The following is a 27,283-nucleotide window of genomic DNA, read 5'->3' on the forward strand; positions in this document are numbered from 1 at the left end:
GTGACCCACTAACTTCAGTACAGCTGCATGCCTGCACAATATCCAACTCCATCTACCCTCTGCCCCTCCTTTTGGGCTAGTGCTACACTTAGCGCCCCCAGCTACGGACCGCCCTTGCCACCCTCAGTTTATCAGTCGATCTCTCTCTCTCTCTCTCTCTTTTGCGCAGTTCTCTGCCCGCTTTTTTTTCTTCCCCACGTGAGGTGCATGGAAATCAGCTCGACTTTCTCTCAAAATCTTTTAGTGACTCTTGAACTCTCTCTCTCTCCCCCTCGTATCCGGATGTTCTGGGACGTAAAAGGCAAGCCATGGCCACGATTCCTCTTTCTACGTGCTATTTCACTAGACCCAGCTTGTTATTCACTTTTTGCTCTCTGCCCTGGATCTCACCCTCGGTGGATACTTCTTTCTTGGCCTCTACATCAAGTTTGGCCAATGGCATAGCAGCTGCTATGTTCAAAGCTTCCGCTTCAGGATTACTATCCTAACAAGCTAGTTTCAGGGTTTTCTTGGACCGGTCCACCATACTACCAAAGCTGAGCAAAGATAGAAATATTCATTAATGTTAACCACGACGCTGGACCTGAATAGAATCGTTAGAGATTGGTTAACAAGCATTAATGTTGCTGCCGAGGTTACGATTTTCAGGACTTCTCTCCCAATTAGAGTGCCTTTCTTTTTTGACAAAAGCTAGGCAAATGCATCTGCAGTATTTTCTAATGCCAAGCTGGTGCTTATCCTTTCTGGCTTGGAAGATGGACTTGGCATTCCACTTCCCGGATCCAACCGACTTCTCAATTACTTTGATCGTATACGTATGTGAGTATGTACAACAGTCGACAGTGAAAAATAAACGAGATGTTTCTCACTCTCGCTCCTTATCAAATGCCCCAAAGCACATCAGTGTATCCTTGTCACCACCACTACACTTGGGAGATAGACGTAGCTGGACTTGGATATATATATTTTTTTTTTATAGCCGTTGGTGGCTCTTTATAATTGTATAAATGTATGATTGGTTCTAGTTGTCGTATGCATCATCTACTTTTGTGATCTAGTCTCTTAAGTTTAGTATCTTGCGTCTAGCACCACACAAGCGTAACTGCATAGGTGTTCCTCTTTAACATGTATATTACAATCCTCCATTCCAACTGATGATGCAAACTTTTGATCACCCTCATGGCCATTTGCAGAGGTCCACCTTGGACATATTGACGCCGATTGACACGATGATGGGAAATAGTAGACATGAATTGGCATTTACGCCCGTCTAGTTAGCATTATCGTCTTACAATTTTCTATGAGCTCTTCATCTGTCTAATAAAGAGGATGGCGATTGTGAACATGTGACATTATAGAACAATAATTTTGCTTCTTATGGGTCCTGTTGTCTCTTAATTTATTTTGATACTTTCATGCCCTACATTGTCAACCCCATAAATAATCATAACGTCCTAGGGTCAATTGTTCACCCTCAAGATACATTGTGCCTTAATATTCTAGCAATGATGGCCCAAATTGATTGTTACCTAGACTATTAAGTATCAAGCATAAACACAAAAATCCCTCTCATCATTATTTGCAGGAGCCATTATTTCCATAATGTAAGTTTTGCCCCATTAGTAAAGATGTACTGTAATTCAATTTTTGCTTTACTTGTTCTTCAAATTGTCTTAAATGTTCCCTTATATATCAGTCAAATTATTGTTGCATTTCACTCCATATTGTTCTGTTTATTTGCTTTTGTATCACATCACTCCCAACGTTTCCAATACTCCATCTCAGAGGACTACCCTTACTGATGAATACTTACCTTTATGCCCAAATTTGCAGCCAACTACTTTAAGAGACCTGCTTTTGCCCTTTTCTCACATTCATACATTTAGTGTGGCCTCACGTTCTCTGAAGACCGATATCCATTGGTCATAACAATCTTGCAAACCACCCTGTCAATTTAGATCACACCTCTCTTATCTGCTTATTTGTACTTCAAGTTTTCTACTTTCAATTCCCTTTTTTTTTGGCAAACAAACTTTGCATCAAATTTTTCTCTCATGGCGTTTCAAATGTTAATGCATTTAATCTGCAATTATTAAAGTCTTCTTAAATTTAACAAGCAATTGTTTTGAGTGATTTGTTTTTTAGAAAAGATATGCAGATAAATCTAACTATAGTGGCCTCACATTAAAATCCAGGTATGACACTCCTTACTACATTCTGATAATACCCCTCTTGAAACTTTATTACAATGCCAGGTGCAACTTTCTATTATTTGTGCCTATTCCCACACACACACACACTGGTATACCCTCTTGGTATGTACATCAAATACATTCCTCTTTTCATATTTCAATTAGTGACATTGTGTTCTAAGGTGCATACTCAAAGACTACTAAGGTCATGACTTCTAATTGTATTGAAAGGGAATTTTTACTGAGCTAACTTGTCTAAAAGGTATGTAGCTACTCATGTGCGCTAAGGTGCTTTGGGATACAAGAAAAAAAAAACTTTGACACATAAGCATACTCCAATTTTTTCTCAAACAAGTAGTAGATGTTTTGTTTTTTATACCTGGTCTAGTCCATTGGTCACATGCACACAGAATCGCCGATTTAGGCAGTGTGTAGATACTCATCTTGGCGCAGATTCGCCGATTTACGCAGCACAACAACAAACTACAGATTCACACTTTTTGAACTTATATCAAATGCAAATTTGCCGATTTAGGCAGCATTAGTGCAGATTCGCCGATTTAGGCAGCACGTCGGGTGTAGATTCGCCAATTAAGGCAACACCGATCACAAAATCATGCTGCAGTGACTGGCCACCACTGCAAGTGGTATGATTTTGTTACCCAGGTACATAATGAAAGTGATTTGGATTTGGACTTATATTGTGGAATTGGAATTGGATTGGGATTTGGTATCTTGTGATTATTACGGCAGTGCTTATGCGACTTGACATTATGAGATTGATGATGAGTGTGACCAATAATATCCTGATTCATCAGGGTATGACATATACTGCTTATTCTAGTGGTATGGGACACTAGAATAGGTACTATGTGGATGACGGCAGGCAAAAACAATGTTGTCTAATTTTATGAATTCTTTACAATTTGATATAGATTTCTAACCATTATTTTTGACAAGTATTGTTTGCAGATTTTTATCTTCGCAACTGAGGGCAGTTGCTTTCCAACGGAGAGGTATGTTATAGAATTGATATTTTATTTATCTCTTGCAGTTGACAGGTGGCAAAAGCATCAGCAGTAGATAATGGATTATGCAGAAGGATATTACATTTTATGTATATTTGATTATTCTAGTGCTCTTTATGAGCTTTGGCCAATTATGTCCGACCGGCCAGTTTGTAACCAATTTGACCATTCAAGAAATCTATATAACAAATACGTGCAAGAGGGAAATGGTCACTCTTGCACAGGGGGAGATTGTACCCAGTGATTGTGTCTTGTTCTCTCTTCTCCTCTCTTCTCTCTCGCCATGCCGGCGTAGCACTCCACTCTAGGAGGTGCGCCTGCACGTGTTCTTTCACTCTCTCCCGCTCTCTATCTCTCTCTGTTCATATACGACTTGATTATGCTCACAGGCTTTGTCAGGTATGCGTATTTGCGGTGTTTTGTTGTTTCCATCATGCTATTCGGGGTATTCTGCAGGGACGCTACGTCTTCCGTCTGTAGCAAACCAAACCATAAGTGTTGCAGGATTAATCTTTATTGTGAATTTTGTGATTCTTAGATTGGAAGAGACAACTTGTTCCTATCCAATGATCCTGGGAAGACCATGGTTAAGGGTAGCCAAAGTCAAACAACTTTGGGGTGCGGACACCATTCTTATTAAAAAGGGCAAGAAGTAGATCAGGATGTAGATGATTCCTAGGAAAACCATCCCACCAGGTTTTAGACCTTTGTATGCAGAGGGCATCAACATGGGAGAAGTTATTAAGATGATGAAGAAGAATTCCTTCAAAGGAATAAAATAGTTATTCCTATTTTTGAAGTAGATGAGCAAAAGATTGTAGATGCAGTTCATAAGTCACCTGACAGATAGCAGTAGTGTTTCAGGTAACACATTCATTACTAAAAAGTTGCAAGAGGAGAAGGAAATAGTAGAAGCAATAAAGCATGCAGAGAGAATGTTTGAGGAGAAAATGCCTAAGAGTTCAAGGATTAGAGAAGATGATTTAGAAAATATGAATTTGGGAGAGGAAAAAGAGCCCAAATTTGTCAGGGTGTCCACTGAATTGGACCTCAATTTTAAGAGGTCATTGAAAACCTTATTGCAGGAGTTTAAAGATTTTTTTGCTTGGTCTTATACTGATATGAAGGGAGAAGATCCAACGATATGCCAACATAAAATCAATTTGAAAACTGATGTAGTAACAGTCAAGCAACATCTTTATAGGATGAATCCTAACTATGGCAAATAGGTGAAGGAGGAAATAGATAAACTGTTGGAAGTAGGTTTCATCTATCCATTGGATAAAGTAATTTGATTGTCATCCATTGTGGTGGTTCTAAAGAAAAGTGGTAAAATCAAATTTTGTGTGGCATACAAAAAATTGAATGTTGCTACAATTTTGATCCATTTCCATTGCCTTACTGTGATACAATGCTAGATGCAGTTGCTGGAAAGGAAATGTATAGCTTTTTGGATGGTTTTAGTGGCTATAATTACGTCAGTATGGCTTTGGAGGATAGGTAAAAAACTGCATTTATTACATAATGGGATGTATATGCTTCCACAGTAATGAACTTTGGACTGAAGAATGTACCACAAACTTTTTAGAAATGGGTCATGGAAGTTTTTGATCCTTACCTGACAACATTCATGAAAGTGTTTTTGGATGATTTTAGTGTCTTAGGGAATAAAATAAAATTTGTTTCATTTGAGGTTATGTTCTTAGAAATGCAGGGAGGCCACATGTCACTCAACCCTGCAAAGTGTTGAGTGACACGTGTCACTCAACCTTGCAAAGTGTGCATTTGCAATGAAAAGGGGAATTTTGTTGGGTCACATAGTCAGTCAAGAAGGCATTGCAATTGACCCCAAGAAGGTGGAAACTATTTTGAAATAACATGCTCGTAAAAATGTCAAGCAACTGATAAGATTTGTTGGACAACTTAAGTGGCATACACGGTTTTTGAGATACCTAGCTCATGTTTTCTTACCCTTGACACATTTAACCAAAAAGAATGTGAATTTTTTCTGAAGGAGGAGCAAGAAAGTGCTTTTACTTTGTTGAAGAAAATGCTAGTAATTGCACCCATCTTAATTCCTCCAGATTGGAGAAAACCATTCCACCTGTTTGTGGATGCTTGTTATTCATCCATTGGTGCAATTTTGATGTAGGAACCTGAAAAAGGCTGGTTTAAACCAATTTATTATGCAAGCATGGTGTTGTCTTCTACAAAAAGAAATTATTCAGTCACTCAAATGGAATGTCTGGGGATGATTTTTGGACTTCAAAAATTCAGGTATTATCTGTTAGCCAATCAGGTGACCATTTGTAGATCATTAAGCTTTGGTGTATTTGGTTAATAAGCCACGTTTGTTAGAAAGACTAGCTAGATGGGTTCTATTGATGCAAGAATTTGATTATTCAGTAATTCATAAACCATGTCAAGAACAAGTTATTGCAGATTCCCTTAGCAGATTGGCTACAGGTGAAGTTCCCAGTCAAGCAATTGATAAACTACCTGATGCAAACCTGTTTTCAGTTCAGGTCATTCAAGATAAGGATTCATGGTATGCAGATATGTTTTACTTTGTTCTTGAAGGTGTTTTAACGAGACAAATGGTAGTTACACAAAGAAAGAAACTTGCATGGAAAAGCAGGTCTTTTACAGTGATAATGGGAGTTTTGTACAAAAAGGGAATTGATCAGATTCTCAGGAGACCTGTGGGACATTTTGAACATAATGCAATATTATCTGAATCTCATTCAGGTAATGCAGGATGTCATTTTTCAGGGGATATCACAGTAAAGAAAATCTTACAACCAGGTTTGTGGTGGCCATCATTTTTTAAAGATTCCCATTAGTTTGTGAAGTCATGTTTGACATGTCAAAGGGATGACAGACCCTTGAATGCTGATAGGATGAATTTACAACCTGTTTTACCACTTGAACCTTTTAAAAAATGGGGGGTAGATTTTGTGGGCCCTGTAAAGCCAACAACAAAGTTTACAGGGAACAAATATATTCTTGTGGCAAAAAACTATTGTACCAAGTGGGTGGAAGCACAGGCTATGAAAGATAACAGAGTAGAGAGTGTGGCTAAATTTCTTCACTAAAACATAATGACTAGGTTTGGACGTCCAATGGAATTGGTTTTAGATCAAGGAGGACACTTTATCAATATAGTAATCAGGAATCTTACCAAATATATATCACTTGATTATCCATAAGAAGTCCACAGTTTACTATCCACACACGCTAATGGTCAAACAGAATCCACTAACAAAACTCTGGTAATAATTTTGAGAAGAATTGTTTCAGAGAACAGGAAAGACTGGGATACAAAATTGGATTCAGCATTGTGGGCATTCATGATAGCATTCAAAGTAAGTACAGGGATGACACCATTCAAGATGGTGTATGGTCTGGAATCAATTGTCCCAATGGAATTTGTTGTTCCAAGTTCAATAATTACAATTTGGTACAAATTGTTAGGAGATGAGTCATCAATTTGTCGACAGGAGCAACTCCTGAAATTGGAAGAAAGAAGAATTCCAGGCTGCTTATGTAAGTGAAGCCATTCAAAGGAGAAGACAGGCTTGGGTGGACCGAAATATTAAGTATAAATATTTTTCAAAAGGGGATCGGGTCCTCATGTATAGCAGCAGACTTGGCAAGAGGCCCATAAAACTTAAATTAAGATACTTGGGTCCTTTCCAAATTGTAGAGGAGATTGGGGATTCAACATTTTTATTGGTAGATGCTCAAGGCATAATTTTTTTGAAAGCAATCAATGGTTTTAGACTAAAACCATTTGTTGGTGGGAACATTCCTTTTAAGGGTAAGGATAGTGATGTTTAGAGCATGTGGTAAATTTGATGGAGATTTACTTGATGAGTACTGAGTGGTCACGTCCGGTAGATTCAAAACTCAAATTTAAACGTAACCGTGAGGTTATTTTTTCACAAGTTACTTTCCTTTCACGCTGCGTGTGTTTTCTTCTTACAACCTTGTGCTTTTTGCCTCTCTCTGTTGCCATGTCAAAGAAATCCCTCATTGTAGATGTTTCCTCTACTCTCCCTTATCAAAAAACTGATGAGCAAGCTCCCATGAGGATAAGGAGATCAGTGTGGAAAGCTCTTCTTGGTAGATTCAAAACTCAAATTTAAAAGAAAGAAAGGATCCAGAAAGATTAGGGCGGTTCTGATTGCCCTACAGGTTCATGCTATGAGTATGACCACATTGGCAGGTTTAAGTGACAAGGATTTTGTTTTTAGGGGACAGATTGAAGGTAACAAAGAAGCAGAAGTGGGCAGTTCTCAGGCAGAACACAGGACGAAGAAACTACAAGATTTTTAGGCCCAAAATAGGACACTGTCAAAAACTCAGCAGGAGGAAGAAAATGTGTGGAAAAGTTTGGGACATCAGTTTGATACTGATCTAGATACTTTGATGGAGACACCTAAAAAACCTTAGTAAATGTTGAGGTAGGTCTTTTTTTTTCTCATAAGCCATCCTTGAAGTTGAAGAGGAGGAAAATGGAGAGTCCTACAACAGAAGTCAAACCAAATTTGGGGGAAGGTGTGCTACTCAGTAAGTTTGGAAATCAAATTAAAAATTCTAAGGTTTATAAAGCTCTTGACCTTGTTAGAAACATTGCATCACAGAGACAACTGAATAGCTCAATGCTCCAAAGAGAAAAGTTTCAGTAGGAAACTGAGATTGCTCAACTACAAACTAATTCTAGACAAACTGTGGAGGATTCCAAGATGATTTGAGATAAGGAGGGTATTAGTATCAAACTGAAGGATGACTTACTGATTGTTAACAGTTCTGTGGAATTTTATAGGGCTCAGTTGCAAAGAAGGGAGAAGTCATCAGACATTATTCAGCCCTGGACCTTAAATAATCAGCTGGAAATCTTGGGTAATGATTACTCTCAATTACAATGTGACCACAATGTACTTATGAGCATGGTTCAAGCTTGTCACAGGAACAGGAAACAAAGCTGAGGGAAATGCATATATGTCTGATGAGGATTTTGATCTAGATGTTTGGTATTTGTCACCCCATGATGTTGAAGTATTGAGAATGAAGTCAGAAAACAAGGAGAGCATGTGTGGCTGGAATTAAGGAAGAGAATGGTCTCTTTAGTAAATATTCCATACCAAAGTTTCACTAAGGAAGAGCAGCATGATGAGTATATGCTTCTTCAAAAATAGTATGATGATCTTGAAAAGGAGTTTGATGATCTCAAGGTGCAAAAAACTTCAGATCTCTTTTAGGAGCAGAAAACTAAACAGGGCAGATTCCATCAGATGACTGTGGAACATGCACATGGCCTTGAGGGAACAAAGGATTTCCACACTCTTATAGATGTAGTAGAGACATAGGAGGCTCTGAATCTGGATATAACAACAAGTGTTACTGAGCAGGTTACTGATCTGAACGTGAAGGAGTTGGAGGAAAGTACAGGTACTATAGCAGAGGCTGTTCAATATATTTTGGGCAAAGAAGATGTAATTGGGAAGTTTCTAGATTTTCAGCAAGAGGAAATCTTGAAAAGCAATGAGGAGGAGGTTGCAATAACCACCACGGATGAAACCAAACCTGTAGCATTGAAACAGTCATCCGTTTCCTTGGAGGATCCTGTGCAGGAGCTACCAGGGGATTCTGATATTCATTTACTAGAATAGTGTTTTTTAACAATAATGGGATGGAGGGTGTCTTATTGGGATAATTTTATGTATTTGTACAACTTGGATTTAGTTCCACGCATTGTACTTTGCATAGAGTTTTCTAGTGAGCACTTAGAATTTTTTGTGGAACAAGGGATTAATGGGTGTCAAGTGAAATGTTTTGTGAGCCAAATTTTCTTTTGCCACCGGGTTGTGCTAGGTGTTAACCTTAGATATATTTTTAGTTAAGTGTTGGTAGAACCTTAGCTTTTAACTTTCAATCTTTTGTAAGTTAATTGGCTTGCACCTCTTCATTTTTGGAAGAAAGTTATCCCGCCCCCCTTGTAACAAGATGACAAGGAGAGAATGGGATGAATGAAAGGTTTTTGCTATGGAGTATCTCAGTTTCTGTCTATTCTCTGTATTAAGTCTCTATTTTGTTCCCTGAATCTGTACTGCAACCTCAACAAGTACTAAAACTATGCTAATTCTGTATTGAAGTACTAAAATGCTTTGTCTGGTAATTTTATGCAATTCCTCGAACCCCTAATACCTCAATAATATACATACTATTTTGCATATACGTTGTCGACACAAATGTTTGCAAAGGGACAACAATGTGGCACATCAAGATGTTTTTCTTGGTTTCATTGAACCTCCTATTGAACCGTATATTGTTAAACATTAGGTCGGTAATGGGACAATTATATGACTTGGGACACTTTTATGTCCTGCTAAGTGACCATTTTCCTTGTATTATTTGAGGAGTTTCAAAAAGAAAAACTTAATGCTATATAGCCACAAAGTTGGCTTATGGGCTGAAAAAAACTTGATTTGTTTTTTTTCGGCTACTAGTTCTACCTTTAACCTCAAAGAATATATCAACCTAAATTGTGTAAGAAACATGTGCTATTTTTTGTCTTTTTTTCAAGAATTGCACCTACTACACATGAAAACTCATCTTTGTCAAATCTATAGTGCTAAAAAAATAGTCGTAGTAGTTCTCAACATGTTTTCATGCTTCTAAGGAGAATCAAATGGCTATTGTGAAAATTATGGCCTAAATACAAGAATTTCCTAATCTTGATTTTTCGCCAAATTTTACACTTTGATAAAAGTTTCAGGGAATTTAATAAAATCCAAAGATAGTTTTGATTATGCATGTGGGTTTCATAACATGAAGTTATTCTTCCTTGGTTTTTGGGGCACCCAATATCCCATATAGAAAACTATACAAGCATGGTTGAGTTTTTTGATTCAGCAAGAATTAGAGCTATTGCACACCAACAACTTTAATCTTCATACTATTGCTAGTTTTAGCGGCCAGTTATGCAAACTTTGTAGCTTATATCCATATCTAATAATGATCTCCAAAATTTCCTATATATTGAGAATTCTCTAGTGCATTGTAAAGATCGAAATGCAGAACCCAATGGTTCCATTTTTTGTTGTTTTAGTACGTTTACATTACACACAAAATTGTCAATGGTGAGAACTTTTTCAATGTTTTTGAAGTGGTCCATGATTACTTATGAATGTAAATTCCATGGGGACCTAAGAAAACATGCACTTAGTAGCACCAATGAGCGTGTCTATATAACCTTTGATGAAATGTCAGCTAAATAGAAAAAATGTAAAATTTTTGCACCTTATTCTTTGTCCCAAAAGAAAAATGGTGAGGCAAAAAGAATGACATGGTATGATCCCTATTATGAAAAAATATACGGTCTAGAAAAATCATCGACCTTTTTAGTATGCAAGTGAGTACAAAAACTTGCTATATTGAGTGAAATGCTATGGTACACGCATAAAGTTGGGACGCTTACCATGATCAAATAGTGAGTAATTTTCAAAGTTCCTCATTTTTTCCATAAGTATGGTATCTGAACTTCAAGCACAATAAATAATTTTTCAAAAAGCCTATATCTTGTATGAGTTTGGGGGTTTTTTTCCAAACCCTAGAAGGACACTTTTATGTCTTATTAGGCTACTAACCTAGTGTTAAATGGATAATTGGACTTAAGAGGTGTGCTACTATGGAAAACATTAGTGTTCTTACAAAGATGTTGTCACTTTTGTTTTTGAGGACAAAAACACATCTCCAAGGGGGGAGTAATGTCAAACCAAGTGCCACGATGCACATGCAGTACAAGGGTCTATATACAGCTAGGCCAATGGATTATATATATAGGATGATTGGGTGGTTATGAACATGTGTCTATCCACATTCTCTCACATGGCTCCTGTCAATGTGTGGTGTAGTAGGTCGTTGGATCCTCGGTATACAAATCTGCAATGTCCGTGATATCTCAATGAATGTATGTTGAGATCTCCTTACATGTGGTCTTGAATGTCTAGATCATGTAAGCTCTTGTTGTGGAGGCCTCTCTATAGATTGTGCATGTCGTCTAGAGTGTCTCAAGTGCCATGGTAGAAGTTACTCTAGGAAAACCAATCTCTCACTTATTGGCATGACCTCTACTCTAGGGGGATGATAGTCATGGTCTATAAGTACCTCATCTATGCTTATCTTGCATGGGGAATATAAATGCTCCATCATTGGTGAATATGTTAATGGGTTTCTATAAGCATTGGTCTCAATTGAAACATATTTCTCTATCATGTCTATAGGTATCTCAATACTAATGGCTCATTTGTAAGGTGAGCACTCTCATGGTCATGTGCATCAAAATCCTCCTCAAGTGGAGGATCAGGTGGGAAAACTACCTGTATAATAGGTGCACAAGCATCATTCAGTGAAAAATCTTGGACACTGCCTATCTCTATTGGCTCATTACTCATCTCTAGAGTATGAGCAATTTCACTACGCTGTACATCCTCTACAGAACAAGTAGCATCCTCTAGAATAGTCACTCGAGGTGGCTCTATGTGGTAGTACTCTTTGGTATATGTGACCTATCATCAATCTAGGCATTCATATCCTTCATCTCAATCACTCTCAATCTCAACCAATCAACTATGCTCTGATGAAAAAGTTGTCTATGTGATGGAGATTTGGGAGGCGATCTAGTAGGGGAAGTTTATCTAGTAGTAATCCCTTTACGTAGCCCATAAAAGATGCCCCAAACATCTATAATCTAGCTTGGATCTCCCGTCCCTATAGATTAGCACAAGTTTTCACATGTGCATAAATACATCATGGGGGTTTACAACATATCCTAAAACAAATCCTTATTCCTCTTTGTAGCCCCTTCTTCTCCTTTCTCTTCTCTTCTTCCAATGAAATTTGTCTCTTGTTGACGTGAATCTCTAGCAAAATTTCTTGGTTGTCCACACATATGATAGAAAAATTGTCCTCTTTCGCTTCCGTGGCCTCCTCCTCTTTCTCTTGTTATGGTTGTTGTTCCTCCTTTGCCAATCCTCCTTGAATGAGGAACACTCAATCTTTTGGTACTTATGTTAGACCCGCACCTTCTGGCTCAGTCGTGTGCTTTGAAACTAATTCCAAGAGTGCAGCAATTACTTCATCAAGCTTCGTTTCCATATTTTGCAAAGTAGACACAAGCATGTCAAATGGTGCTTTGTCAACACTATTGAGTAGCACTTATGTGGCTTCATCATCACGAACTTGCTTTGGTACTCCTAGCAGCTATTATTTTAATGCTTTGAACTTGTTAAGGCAATCCACAAGTGACTTCTCACCGTGTTCTTTAATTTGTAGAAATGCATCAAAATTTCTATTTTTGAGCTCTTTGATGCTTGTGCCAAAGTCTCGGCTAAGAGCATCCCAAGCCTCCTTTGCGTTCGTGATTCTAGAAACGTGTGGGGTGACATCATCTCCTAATGATTGAGAAATTAGACCAAAGGCATTATGATTGGATGCAATTGTCATTGATTTGAATGCTTTATCATTTGGCTCTATTAAATGCCATAAACCCTTACATATTATTAAGTATATGGTTTTGCTTTGCCATGCAAATAATTTTTTACCATTAAACATAGCTACACATGCAATCTTGTGCTTCATGAGGTGGTCTTACTTGGTCACCTTTGACTCAAGTAGTGTCTATATACCTCTTACAATTTTCACACATTCACGATCGCAAGTGATCAATACAACGGTCATGCACTTAAAATACACGGCTAGGATTATGGCCTTACCATATACTTATAACATTATAATCAATAGTAGAGCTCAAGTCGCCTAGGTTTTGCACATATTATTTAACCAACTCTGTGGGAAAGGTCCCTTAATGCTGCCAATATCAAGAAGGTGAATCCAACCAGCTCTTAACACTAGGTTGGTAATGGGACACTTTTATGTCCTGTGAAGTGACCATTTTCCTTGAATTATGTCAAGAGTTTCAAAATGTATTTTGAGGTGCTATCTATCTAGAAAGTTGTCACATGAACTGAAAAAAACTTGACATTTTTTTGGAATATCAATTCCATCTTTAACCTCCTTGCACAACATTTCACAACCTAAACTATGTGAAAAAACGGGTCCTGTTTTTGGCTTTTTGCAACTATACCACTGTAGAATTCATGTTTGTGAGGTCTATAATGCTAGAGAACTATCTTTAGTAGTCCTCAACATGTCTTGATGCTTCTAGGGAGAAATAAATGTTAAAGTTGTAAGTTATGACCAAATTACAAAAATTGTCAAATCCTGTTTTTTAGCCAATTTTAGCTCTTCTATGATTTTTTTGGTGGCTTTCATGATATCCAGATGTAGTTTTGATTTTCTATGTCCCATATTGTAACATAAAGCTAATATTCGTTGAGTTTTGGGGCACCTCATACCTTGTTTTGCATAGTACACAATGATGGTTGATTGTTTCTATTATAGAAGAAAACGAAACATTCTAGTATATCAAGTATAGCTTTTTCAATATTGCTAGTTTCTTGTGAAAACTATATGAATTTTGTAGGAAGTAACCATATCTAGTCATAAGGATCAAATTTGGCTAGATATTCAATAGTTTCTATGGGATTCTACAATTCATAATGTTGAACCTAGTTTTTTCATGTTTGCTGTATTTAACACTTCATCTTTGTCCCCAAAATTTCCCTTGGTAAGAGATGTATTATTCTTTTGACATGCTCCATGGCTCCTTATGAACCTAAAGGACAATAGGGAACTAATAAAACATGCATATATTATTTGTATTTAGCGTGGCTATAGAAACTTTGATGATAGGTTTGCAGAATGGTAAAAATTCAACTTTTTTGTACCTATTTCTTTTGGCAAAACAAAAAATAGTGAGTGAGAAGCAATCATATGTTCTGATCACCAACCCATTGAAGTTAATTAGGGAATTTATCTCAAGTCCTACAAAAATCCCTAATCTTATTTTTATACAAAAAAACGTAAAAAATTACTGTTTTGATGAAAATGTACTAGTCCATCAACTTTGGAGGCTTGGTGTGACCAAAAGATGAGACATTTTACAAGTCTCTTATTTTTTCCATGTATAGTAGGCCTTGAATTATAACCTCATGAAAGGATTTTACAAAATGAGTGGATCTACTATGGTTTTGGAGGTTTTTTTCAAAACCCTAAAGGACACTTTTATGTCCTGTTAGGTTACCAACCTAGTGTAAGGAAGCTGCCAACTCCCTGGGAACGGTACCTTTAACACTGCATAGATCAAGAAAGTAACTGAGTGATGGATTTTTCTCGTCTGTTGCAACGCAGTGACTTGGTGGCGGTTTTCCTTCTCAGGTAGTCTTGCGGCTTTTCTTTTGCCAATTTCTGCGCGCAGCCTGCAATGCCCTGAACCTTGCGCTTTGTTTGGGGATTGACAAGGAAGTCAATGGAGAAGTGGCAGCGAGGTTAGAGGAAGAAAACCCCTTGTGTTGCAAAGCTCGCAGCGAGGAAAGAAAACCCCTTGTGAGCTATCTCCTCAAGAAAAGAAATACGTTAGACCTTTACTCTGTGAAGGTGTTTCCCTGGCTCATAAAACACGTGATTCAATTTCAAGAGATGTGCTCACTCGCTTCCTTGCAACCCCTCAAGCATAGGTAATTGAATTTAAAGAGAGATGGGCTTGCTTCGTAGCCAAAAATATTCCAGAGCTTCCTTGCAGCCCCTCTTCCATCCATCAAAAGAGTAGCTTCCGGCTCTGGTGGTCATCAAGCAACAAAGATCATGCACTTCTTTGGGTGCCCAAATCACAGATTGGGATCACGAAAGGCAGATTTGGTTCTCTCAAAACGACCGCCCGACTCATTCGCGCCAATATGCCAATAGCCACTTGCATCCCAACATCCTCCTCATCACGACTCACTTGACAATACTTCTTAAAGCCAACCGTGTCAATATCTTTTAGGCTCAGGCTGACGTCCTGAATCAATTGTTTATTATGTGGCTGTAGAGAAAGCGGTCTTGGCTTTGTTTTTAGTGCACAAGGTCTGGCTCTATTTTTATCGTCAAAATCTTGTGAATGGAAAAAGCCTTAAACACACAAGAATAGGTTATTGCATTTGGGAAAGCAAGCCAAGGCTCTGTTTCCTCAGGTTAATTTGTCTCAACCATTTTGGGCATATCTTGCAATCTGCACGCTCTAGGATTTGGATGAGGAAAGGCATAGGAGCCATTCTCACAAGGACTTTGTAAAGCACGGGTTTTCTAGGAGGCTGAGAGATGCATTACAACTTCTCAAGAATACCATAAAAGAGTACAAGTAGTACTACAAAAACCCTAAACATGACAAGGGCACAGCCGCTCTAAGTGGTGATCTAGGCATGTTGAAGATGTGGGACAAAATCCTCTAAATCAATCAGCCCATTGTCATCCTTCTACATAAATTGAGGATAGACACAAAAGTCAATGCATCGAGAAGGAGGCCCTCACGTTGCATCTATTCAAAACATTCTAGCGCCTGCTGGCCTTGCCCCTTTAGAGCATACCCTTCAATCAAAGCACTCCATGAGACCACATTCCGAGAAGGGAGCTCCTCTAGGATGAGAAATAGTACCACACTTCGCATACATGTCAACAAGAGCATTACCAAGCATAGTATGATGTTGCAGTAGCCCTTGCCTCAAAATCTCATCATGTATTTCCCTTGTTTTGATAGATTTAATTGCAACACAAGATTTTAGTAAAGACAAATAGGTGATTGCATTACGAAAAAATTCCCTCATGCTCCTTTTGTTGAAAACATTTGGCATTGACCCTTTTGAGCTTAGCCTGCAATCAAAGCACTCCTAGAGACCATGGTGCAATAAGGAAGATTTTAAGGGCACATTGTACCTGAGGAAGAGCACCACACTTGGCATACATGTCCACTAGAGCATTACGGGAGCATTACCCACTACATTGTTGCACTCTAGTAACCCTTGCCTCAAAATCTCAGCATGCAATTGCTTTCCCTTGTCAATGGCTCCAATCCCATGATCACATACTTTTAGAATACACACATAGTTCACAGCAGTAGGAAAAATTCCCTTGCACTGCATTTGTTCAAAATAGTCAATTACAGTTTCTTGGACTTGCCCTTTTTGAGCACATTCTAAGAGATCAAAGAGTTCTAACAAACCACATCGCAAGAAGGGAGCTTCTCTAGATCCCTTTGTGCTTGAGAAAGAGCACCACACTTGGCATAAATGTCCACAAGAGCAAAACCCAACAAATGATACTATGCTCCAACAATGCTTGACTCGATATTTCATCATGGATTTGCTTGCCTTTGTCGAAGACCCATACCATAGCACATAGTTTTAGGATGCAAACATATGTAACTGCATTAGGAGGAGCTCATTTGTGGTGCATCTGTTCAAAACAATAAATATAATCATGGCCCTTTGCTTGTTGGCTATAGCCTACTATCAATCCAATCCACTTAATAATACCGCCGCTGCTATGCATGTCAAGCAATGCTTGTTCTTTCTGAAGTTCACCACACTTTGCATACAAGTAGTTTCTCTGAGTAATCAAAGCGTCTGAGTAGTTTCTCTCAAGTAGTACTCTTTCTTGCAGCTCGAAATGCAGCTTGGTTCCTCTAGACATATCTTTATTCTTACAGCATGCCCATAAGTGAAGCAGAAAAGGCATCTGCAGAGCGTCCATTGCAATCATCCTGCACTGACAATCCACTCTGAGAGGGATGTTGTGCAGCCCAAGGTGGATTGTGGCGGCTATATATATACAAAGGCTCTTATGTTAGTCTGTTTTTGAAGTTGGGTTGCTTGGGGCTACGCTTATTGTTGCGATATTGGTCGTAACAGCTCAATGTGTCTCTGAGAATTGACACCTCCAAGTCCTGACGGCCCCAGCTAGCTTGCATGTCGTTAAATTAATTGCATCGGCAGATTCAGGAGGAAATAAGATGATGCTATCTATTGCACGCTCGCACTTTGAGGGAGCACTACCATCTGGCGATGACTACTCCTCGTTTATATTTGACACGGGGTCCACCTCACGGGATTGACGGCAGGGGTGAGTTCATAGCAGGGGCGCACGATTTGGGCCGTCGGATCTCCGCAGCAGGAGGGGGGGCAGAGCTTATGTACACCTACAGTCGCATTACCCGTAGTGATGCGCGGTAAGTGGGTTGGATAGAGCCGAGGAGTGTGGTGGGGGAGGTCCAGTGTTCAAGGCACAGCGGCCGGCTGGGAACCCTACCTTTTTGATCACGTGAATCTGTAATCGACGGTGGATCTCATTTGCGCCGTCGATCCCTCGAGTTGGCCACGTGTCCTTTATGGATGAGGGATGACTACCAAGGAGTTGTGGGCTGTCTGGCTTTGTTTTTATTGTTTGAACGCGTTGGTACTTTTCGATGTTGGAACGTTGGCGATGCGCTGTTGCTTTTTAACAATGGAACACAATGTTGGATCAAAGCCCCAATCAAGGGTTGGGATTGAGCCAAGTGGCTTCACTCCCTCGCCTCCTTTGAGAAAAGCATCTTAGGCTCACCAAGTAATCGGATCAAAGCCCCAATCTAGGGTTGGGATTGAGCCAAGTGGCTTGACTCCCTGGCCATCTTAGGCTCATGGCCATCTTAGGCTCACCAAGTAATCACACAACAAAGATGAAATTTTGAATCAAGCGTGTATAACTCAGAGAATTTGGATTTACTAGGCTAGCGGTAAGTCAAAGAAATTGACTATACAAAAGATAAAAGAAAAGCTCAAAAGAAGCAAAAACGGACCTATACATTTTGATGAGCTAAGAGGTGGTGTCAAGAGTGCTGGTTTGATGTAGATGTTGCTACAAATCCCCCTCTTTCGCTTCAAGATGTTCCTCTACTTCAAAATCTACTTTATTCTTGAAAGCCTATCTCTCTATCTCTCTCTCACGCGTGTATGCGTTTTAGACCTCAAGATCAAGCTCAAGCTGTTCAAGTCACACACCAATTTTTTTGTTGGTTAGCACACTAATTTTTTTTTGGCTAGAATTAAATTTTCATGCAACTTTGGAAGGTGAGCTCTTGGGCCTATGTCAAACACGACACAATGCACACATATCCCAGATTGCAATGTGAATTTTCCAGTTGAAGCTTATTAACCATTTGATTGTCTCCATAAGCAATAGACACGAGCACGATTATGAAATAGAAGAATAGCGTGCAATCAAATTTATTGATCTATTTGAAAAGCAGCTACACTAGCATAGATGGGTAATGTAATGGAGAGGCGTTGATGATGTCGAAAAGGTAGACTCAAACATCAGAAACAATGCTTGTGACTACCCAAAGTGTTGCGAGGTACTAAGGAATTTACCCTTCCCCATTGCCTATGTGCATCTTTCAGAAGGTGCAATTAGGTATGGAGGTTTGGGAGATGGACCTTGGTACAAGCAATTACATTGCGTGACTCGATGGCGTGAGAATGTCATGCATAAAAGAGCGACTAGCTAGAGCCCTGGGGGGGATCACTTAGTGGGCAAGGTGTTTGAATAGTGTCCTTAAGGGTTAGGGTTCAAGGGTCTCAAGCGTGTCAGGATCAATGCCAACATGGGAGGGAGTAATGTGTGAGTGAGCGGGTGTGGGGAGGTGAATGGTAAACAAATTGCAATGCATTAAGAAAGGGAAGTTATTAGCTAGAGGGTGCCTGATGGTGCATGGTTGTATATGTGGGGTGTGAAATGGATGCCATGGCAAGGTGGAAGGCAATGCATAACATTGCAGGTTAGGCCCCGTCAAGCACTCCGTGGGACGGGGCTCTTATATGAGTTAGGGGAGGCTAGAGGGCGGCGATGAGGGTGGTGAGAGCCGTGAGGGCACCTTGGATGACGGTGCCGAGGAGGACAGTGACGAGATTGGTGAGCAAGCCGGTGGACTGGACCAGCATGGCGGCGTTGCGGCGCAGCTTGAAGGGCCCAAAGACGCCGCCCGTCAGCTGGTTTCTCACAACCAGCCCCGCCCCAGCGAACCCCACCGGAAGCTCCACTGTGGCATGCGCCGCCACCACCACGGCGCTGTCGTTGTTATTGGCTCCGTTCACACTGACCCGCTCTACTGATCAGAAGGGTGACCCGGACTGATTGCCCCTCCTGCCAGTAATACGCTCAACACCAGCATACCAGTACTAGCCACATCGCCCCCTTCGACGCAGCCTCCATCCCTCATCTTCTCTACTCTGTATACACACACTAATTCTTTCTCCTCTGATCTCTTCCTCTGCGCACTAGCTGCTGCATTACATGCACCACCCTCCCTTACGTGAGCGCCGTCATCCTCTCCTCATTGCTGCTTACATTCAATTATGTGTCTCCATATCACTGCCCAACAATTAGTGTTCCTCAATAAGTCTCTCTCTCTCTCTCTCCCCGCATCATACATCCGTCCATAATACGCACCTGCACGTTGAAGATTCCAATGCCAACCAAGCACATGCTCACACGGAAAATCAAGGATACCCTACTTATGCCTCTAGCTTGAATGCGAGCATCCTTCCCATGTGCATCTAGCACTTATCTATGCCTTTTCACTTTGTAGCAAGGTGTACAACACCTTATTTGTTTTTGATCCCTCTCCTACGGAGTTCATGTAACATAGCACGTATGTCCCGTCCAAGAGAAGAGATTTTATATTTTTCTGAAGTTACGGAAACATGTGTACATAAGGCCTATAAGGGGTACTTTTAATCCATTTTGGTGAACGTATGTGATATAATTTTTTTTTTACATAGTGAATGTCCCGGAATTCTTGTACGCTCTTGCTAGTTTAAATTCTTTATGCAAATGCACAACCAAAAGCTTGGCAATTAAAGTAGATATACACGGACAACACAATGGGGTGGTAGATAGCATAATACATCCTATGGAATGCATGAATAAGATGAAGGCCCCAAGGAGACAAACTGCTTTAGAGATATTTGACCAGTACTCGCACTCTTAGAGCATATCAATTCTCTATCTATATGTCTATCTCTTCTCTGCTACACGAACATAAAATACAAACGAGATTTGCCTTCATTCAAATTATCTTGAGCCTCTAGGCATTTTTTGAATCTTCATATTTAAGTTGAGTGTGGTTAAAGCTTACATTTATGTCTCCATCTAGATTTTGAAACCCTAGTGATCTCTCTCTCTCTCTCTCTCTCTCTCTCTCTCTCTCTCTCTCTCTCTCTCTCTCTCTCTCTCGTGTGAGTTGCGACAACCACACAAAACTCCATCCCATGTACTGCATCATGATGGGCATGTACATGCTTGCATTTCAAGGAAGTGGTGTTACAAAAGAATTGGGCGTGCAAGTATGCATAATGAAATGACTGGGAAAGGCCTCTCTCTCTCTCTCTCATTCACAGACACACAAATGCACACGCATACATCATTACACATTTGGCTTCTCAATCTCTTGCCCCGATTCTACCATAAATTGTTGACAATGGACCACATGAACATGGGTACTAGTATACTTAGACAAGATGGTAGACTAGCAAACAACACACGAAGAGACAAAGATGGAGATACATTACAAGCTTTAATGATATCCTCAAAGGGATCTTATGCTCACTTATAATGGATTGTAAATCAGATGTTGTTCGTTAATCATACTTCATTGGACCTTATTCTACAACACTCAAGGAACTTACCTATGATATATGTACATATCGCATGGGTTCAACAAAAGGATTGTTCTAATTCCAAGAATTGCCACGTTTGTGCTTGAGAGAAAAACCCATTTTAGTTTTAACACTAGATTGGTAGTAGGAGGCTTTTATGTACTGCTAACTATGCAACTTCCTAGAATACTTGGAAGATATGCAAATTGAGTTTTGAAGTGTTGTATAACCACAAAGTTGTGTTACGAGCTGAAAAAAAACTTGGAATTTTTGGGTATATGGATTTGACCATTAACTTTGTGCTTGCAAATGATCTATAAATCTAAAGTGTGCCAAAAACATGTGCTGTTTTTGGAGTTTTTTTTAGAAGTTTCTGATATGACTACCTTTAAAGGCATCTTTGTGAGATTTGAAGTGTTGCAAATGTTGGCTATTTTCATTTTTAACACGCATGAGTGCTTAAGAGAAATAGTAGATGCCCCCATTTCAAGCTATGTAGTACATTGCAAGAATTTGGTCATGCTCATTTATTGACAAAAGTGGACCATTTGGGATTTTTAAGCTGTTTGGATATGACATGGTTGGAAATTTGATTGCACACATAGATTCCATCTCACATGCACATCCCTCGAGTTTTGTGACCTCTAATATCCAATACAACTAAAGGTGCAACAATAGGATTTTTGTTTGCTTGTACCAAAATCATAGTCATTTTAATACGAGAGTGTATTCTCCTATATCTAAGTCACGTGATAGGACAAGAATATTAATTTCATACATGTCATTACTATATATATATAAATAATTTGGCTATTAATTACTAATTTTCTAATGGAATCTAAAAGATAGATTTTGGAAGCCAGTTTTCTTATGCGTGCAATTTTGCTACTTTACAATTCTCTCCAAAAGTCTCGTAGTTTGGTACATTTTAATGATTTTGAAAGTTTCTATGGAGATATATATGGAAGTTAAGCACAAAAGTATATCATAAAAACATTTTCTTAGTGGTAATTATGAGTAAAGGTGTAGAAACAAAATTAATAGGTCTCCAAATTAAGGAAAATGTAATATTTTTTTAGCTAATTTTATTTCCAAATAGAAAATGTGGGGCCTTAAAAGCCATAGATTGTTATTACAACCCATTATTAAAGTCACTATGAAAATTGCTTTGATGACCTAGAAAATGTCTTAAAGTCATTAGGATTGCATTGATCTTGCCATTTTGCTAATTTTGCTAACATACACTAGTACATCCACTTTGGAACCTTTCCATGTCAATATGGTGAGGAATCTTACCCATTACTTATTTTTCCCATATGATTTTATGCAATAGTCTTGAATTGCTTCCAAATACCCTTAAAAGACACTTTCATGTCTTGTTATTGAGAAACTTCAAAACAAGAGCTTTTGGACAAATTACTGCAACATCCTGATCTTCTAGAAGGAGACACTGCATACTTAGCAAGGTACAATTGGGAGCTATAGATTGTTGACCCAAGGGGCGGGCCAATGGTCCCATCCCCACCACAACCGCATCTACCAAAGTACCCATCGGGCCGGCAATCCCTTACCGCCAACCACAACTATCATGAAAATTAATTTCCAATCTTCTAAAAGTGTTTTTCAGCTTGATTTGGTTACTTAAGTCCACGGAAAATAAAAAGAGAACAAGTAAAATTGATTAAGTGTGTTGCTCGACCAATCTTTCAAGACTTGGGACCAAAAGGGAAAAAGTCCATAAAAGAGCAAGGATAATTGCTAGCTAGCTATCTCACTCTTATGTATATGTCAAGGAAAGATAAATGTATGCCATTCAGCTTTGATAAAAGGTACATGAAAAAGGAGATGACCTAGAGCAATTATAGAAGTCTAAAAATAGAAAGTGTTGTGGTAATCTCAAGTCATTAGAATAACTCTTGAGATTCGAAGTATGAATTTTGAGAACCTTGACAGTGAAATTCTAACTTACCACAAATTGTCTAAATTTAATAGGTCTAAATTTAGCAGGTTCTAGTAGTAGCCTGGCAACACCTCCAAAACAGCACACATGCTAAGGTTGCAAAAAGGAGGTAAAAGTTATAAATCCCAAAGGGTGAGTTTTATATTTACTAAAATTTATCCTAATTTAGCAGGTCCTAAACTACTAGGTAGGATGTAGCCCCGAGTGAGCTTTACAAGCCTCCAAGTTTTGTGCAAAGATCTTACACCCGAGCTAATTAATAAAAGAAAAAGTTTATGGTTTTAATAAACGAAAGTGAAAAGCTAAAGGCAAAGATTACATCAGCCCTTCATCACTTAGAAAGATGACTCTAGTCCTTGTTTAGTAAGATTGGCTAGTCTATATGTCCTGAGTAGCACATACTTGCTTTGTATGAACTTAACAAGTGTGTGGATGTGTGGGGTGGGTACACTTTCCAAGCAAAGTACAAGAGAAGATGGTTCAATTTATTTAATCTTAGAAAGTGGAGACAAGTGTTTGAATATGAATTTTTAGGAACTCACTTCTCATTGGCCAAGTTGTAGCTTTCTATTGAAAACTAGTTGCAAGTTTTGCATGATATAAAAAGTAAGCACTTGTTGAAATTTTTGTCTTTCTTTTTTTCTCATTAACACACTCTAAACTGCTCAACAGTGGCTAAGACAAAGTTCTCACACTCCCTCTCACTAGGTGCTTAAGAGTGAGTCTTTATGCTCGAAAGCTTGGCTATGGATGCAAATTATACCATGGAATCTTAAAGAACACCATCTTCTCAATTCAAGAAAGGCTTTGCAAGAGCACAAACATCATCCTCTTTCCCCACAATTCCTCTCTCTGCATTGGGGTGTTTAGGGTTTGAAAAGGAGGGTGTAAATCTCCAAAGAGTTGGAAAGCTTTGAGGATTGCTAATGGGATTTCATTAACGTAATCACGATCGGGTGATTACGTAAAAAACTATAGTATTTACATAAAAACATCACGTGATCATGTTAATTGTTAACGTGACTTTGATGATGACCTGCAAAAACCTATAGAGCCGGTTAGTCCACCGGGCTACGACAATTTCCCTGCGGGCACCGTCGAGCATCTGCGTTATACCGGCAGGCCAACCGGGAAAATGAAAAAACTCGGCGGGCTTAATTATATATAGTTAATAGTGTGCTAACCCCGGTTTTTTATCTAGGCATATCCTTGGGGAGTGTATCCGAGTGCCGGGTATTGTCATCTCCTTGTGATTTGACCTAAGGTTACAGAGTCATAGGTCCTTTTTTGGGCCGGACGTGATTCTTAATTCGGTAACCACTTCTAAAAACTTTTAATTCGTTTATCGGGTTCGTTTACCGACATAAAGGTATGAAACCAAAACAACTAAAAACTTGGGGAATCATGCTCATTGTGAAGAAGCCATTGGTCCAAATGAGGGTTGTAATTGGTTTTGGAAGATGAGCATATGTAAATGTCTAGTCGATAGTCAAGGGTCGGATGTCCTCTACTAGTGTACCGGGCATATAAAGATCGTTGAAGTCTTATATTTGAGTTGATTTACAATATAAGAGCTATAATCCTTGATTGGGTTAAAATAGCTTTTATATATTGAATTGGTTGCATGGGTGGGCTACAATCCTTCACTGGGTTCAAGTAGTCCCCAATTGGGTGAGTACATTGAAGATTTATCTGTGTTAGTTCATGCATTGGTTTATATATTCGTTTGCATTATTTATTACGATAGATTATTAGTGCATGAAATGACCAATTATATATTTTATTACTTTCGTTTTTTTTTGTAGCAAATGAAATTAGATGTGTCTTATTGTTTGCAAATCAAAGTGGATATATAAATAATCATTATAATAATAATTGCATAGAGAGATTCATAGTATTGTTATGGTTATTACGCCATGTATAGATTACATTGCAATGTGTATGGTTGCTCACAATATAGGTGATTGATATGTGGATTGAGTAGCGTGCATTGAAAATATCATATTGTGCATCATGGTTACTTTCATATTGAATGGTTTTTAAATTATAATATATATTGAAAATAAAAAAATTGTTTTCAGTTTGTAACATCTTGTTCTTTTCTCTTCAGTTTTAATTTAAAAGTAATGGAGCAAAATGTGGGCACAAGTGGTACGAAGAAGCCAAAGAATAAAAAAGCTTATGGCAAAGAGTGGGATTATGCTCACAATATATGCGGCCGATATATGGAGTGGCAATGTAAATTTTGTTTCACAGCGATGCACCACGTATTAGGGATCATTTCCTGGGTAGCGCTAAAAACAACTGTAGAAAATGTGAACATTCTTAGGCACCTGCAGTTGCAAAGCATTTGAGAGAAGAGCTCGCCAAAAAGGGTGGCAAGAAATGATAGATATATAGCTCTGTGCCTTCAAATCAAGAGTTCCCAGAGACAAATATTAACTCCGCAGATCTTGTAGTGACGCCAACTAACCTTGGAGAGCAACTTGCGCAAGGAGAGAAAATTCCAGGCAGTATTCCTTTTAAACGTCACAATGAAGGTGGACTTTGTCAAATCCGTTAAAAATCATTACATCAAAGCTTTCGAGTGCGGTCTCTAGAAGAAGCACAAACAGCACTCGCCAAAGCAATATTGTTTACTGGAAGTGCTTTGGTCATGGTAGACAGTAATCATTGGAAGGCTGCTTGGAAGAAAATCGATGAGTTTGGTCCACGATTTTTAGCTCCTTCTTATCACACGATAAGAAATTTTTTCTTGGACAAATGTTACATTGAAGTCAAAGAGCGTATTGGCACAATAATACTTGGAAATATTTCACTTTCAGGGTGTACGATTGTGAGTGATGGCTGATCAGATGTTCAGAGAAGACCGTTGATCAATGTAATGCTGGTTTGTCCAAGGGGAGAAACGTTTATAAAGACGATTGATAGTTCTGGTGCAATTTAAAGTGGCAAATACATTTCTGAGGTCTTGATTGATGTAATTAAAGAAATTGGTGCTAAACATGTCATTCAGGTTGTGATGAACAACGCAAAAGAATTGTAAAAACACCAGTAAATTAATAAAGAAGTTCTTTCCACACATTTTTGCCAATGGTTGTAATACACACAGCTTGAACTTGGTGCTGAAAGATTGGTACACTAGCGAAGAAACCACATGGTTCGCCAAAATAATTGATACAACACGTCAGGTTGTGAAATTTATCTTGAAACGACAGAGAGTGCTCGATTTGTATAGGATGCGCACGTCAGTGATGCTGAAACTTCCTGCTGAAACTTGGTTCTGCACACACTTTTATACCTTGGAATCACCTCTCTATAATAAATGTGTTGTGATTGACACATTCAGTTGCGCGTCCTTTGATGAATGGCAGCTTGAGCAGAAAGAAACAGTGAAGGATAAAATTACATGTCTACGTGGCAATGTAAACAAGGTTTCTTGGTGGAGGAGTGTAATGGATGCATACCATGTAATGATGCTCGTTATGTTCGCGGTACGCAATCTTGATCAAAGGGTGCCAAACTTGGGCAAAGTGTGGATGACATGGTGGTCAGTCCAACAGAGTGTTGAAAATCCTGAAGAGCTGAAAGAGTATGTAGTAGATAAGGAGTGGCGATTACCATTCTTTGGCAAATAGCGGAAAATTTTGGCTAAGTATTTTCATGCAAGGTGGAAGAGCGCTCATAGTCCACTCCATAGCGTGGCTTACATTCTCAATCAAGAGTATTGGAATTTAGATCTTATGTCCAATATAGAGGTGGTAGGCGATTTCTATCACGTAGTCAACATGTTCTACTCCAACGTTCAGGACCGAATTGATTGCATCAAATAATTGAGTGCATTTAGATTAAAAGAAGGTCCTTTTGCGAATGATTTTGTACAAGTAATGGAAAAAGAGAAACCTGCATGGAAGTGGTGGACGATGAATGGTGGAGAGCATTACTCTACCTTACGTACTCTTGTAATGGAAGTACTCTCACAATGTGCAACAAATTCAAGCTCAGAGAGAAATTAGAGTATGTACAAGTATATTCAGAGCACTACTCGCAACAGAATATTAGCAGATAGAGCAGAGAAATTAGTGTATATGTACTGCAACGAAAAGATACTGAAACACATTGAAAGTGCTGGCTAAGAGGAGGAAATGCCAACCTGGTTGTATGATTGTCAAAACGAAAATGAAGAAGATTTCGATGTTGGTGTATCTCAATGCACTGTAGACGAAATAGAAGAGAATTTGATAATAGATGTGGAGGTTGAATTAGAAGGAGAACCACAACACTCAGACTTAGAACCAGATAACAACTCAATTGATTTAATATAGCTTGAGAGTAGAATGAGAAAATGTCGAAAACCATTGTAAAAGACCTTGTATTCAAATGTGTTTTGAGTAATTACAATGCTTTATATTCTCGATAGTACATAGTTTGTCATGCAATTACATAGTTTTTCGATCTCAATTGTGTTGC

General features: G+C 38.8%; 1 protein-coding gene across 1 annotated transcript; it reads left to right on the forward strand.

Moving 5' to 3' along the window:
- The first annotated feature begins 18,397 nt into the window (after positions 1–18,397).
- LOC147447230 (uncharacterized) lies at positions 18,398–19,533 on the forward strand. Its single transcript, XM_086524282.1, has one exon. The coding sequence runs from the start codon at positions 19,043–19,045 to the stop codon at positions 19,328–19,330; it is 288 nt and encodes a 95-aa protein (XP_086380408.1). The 5' UTR covers positions 18,398–19,042; the 3' UTR covers positions 19,331–19,533.
- Positions 19,534–27,283: the final 7,750 nt, after the last annotated feature.

This window comes from Adiantum capillus-veneris, chromosome 11 (assembly GCF_014529385.1).
Source record: "Adiantum capillus-veneris isolate H3 chromosome 11, ASM1452938v2, whole genome shotgun sequence".
Classification (NCBI taxonomy): domain Eukaryota; kingdom Viridiplantae; phylum Streptophyta; class Polypodiopsida; order Polypodiales; family Pteridaceae; genus Adiantum; species Adiantum capillus-veneris.

Bases quoted from the DNA above. Each gene is read 5' to 3' on its own strand.
- LOC147447230 (XM_086524282.1), top strand. From the start codon at position 19,043: ATGAGGGTGGTGAGAGCCGTGAGGGCACCTTGGATGACGGTGCCGAGG.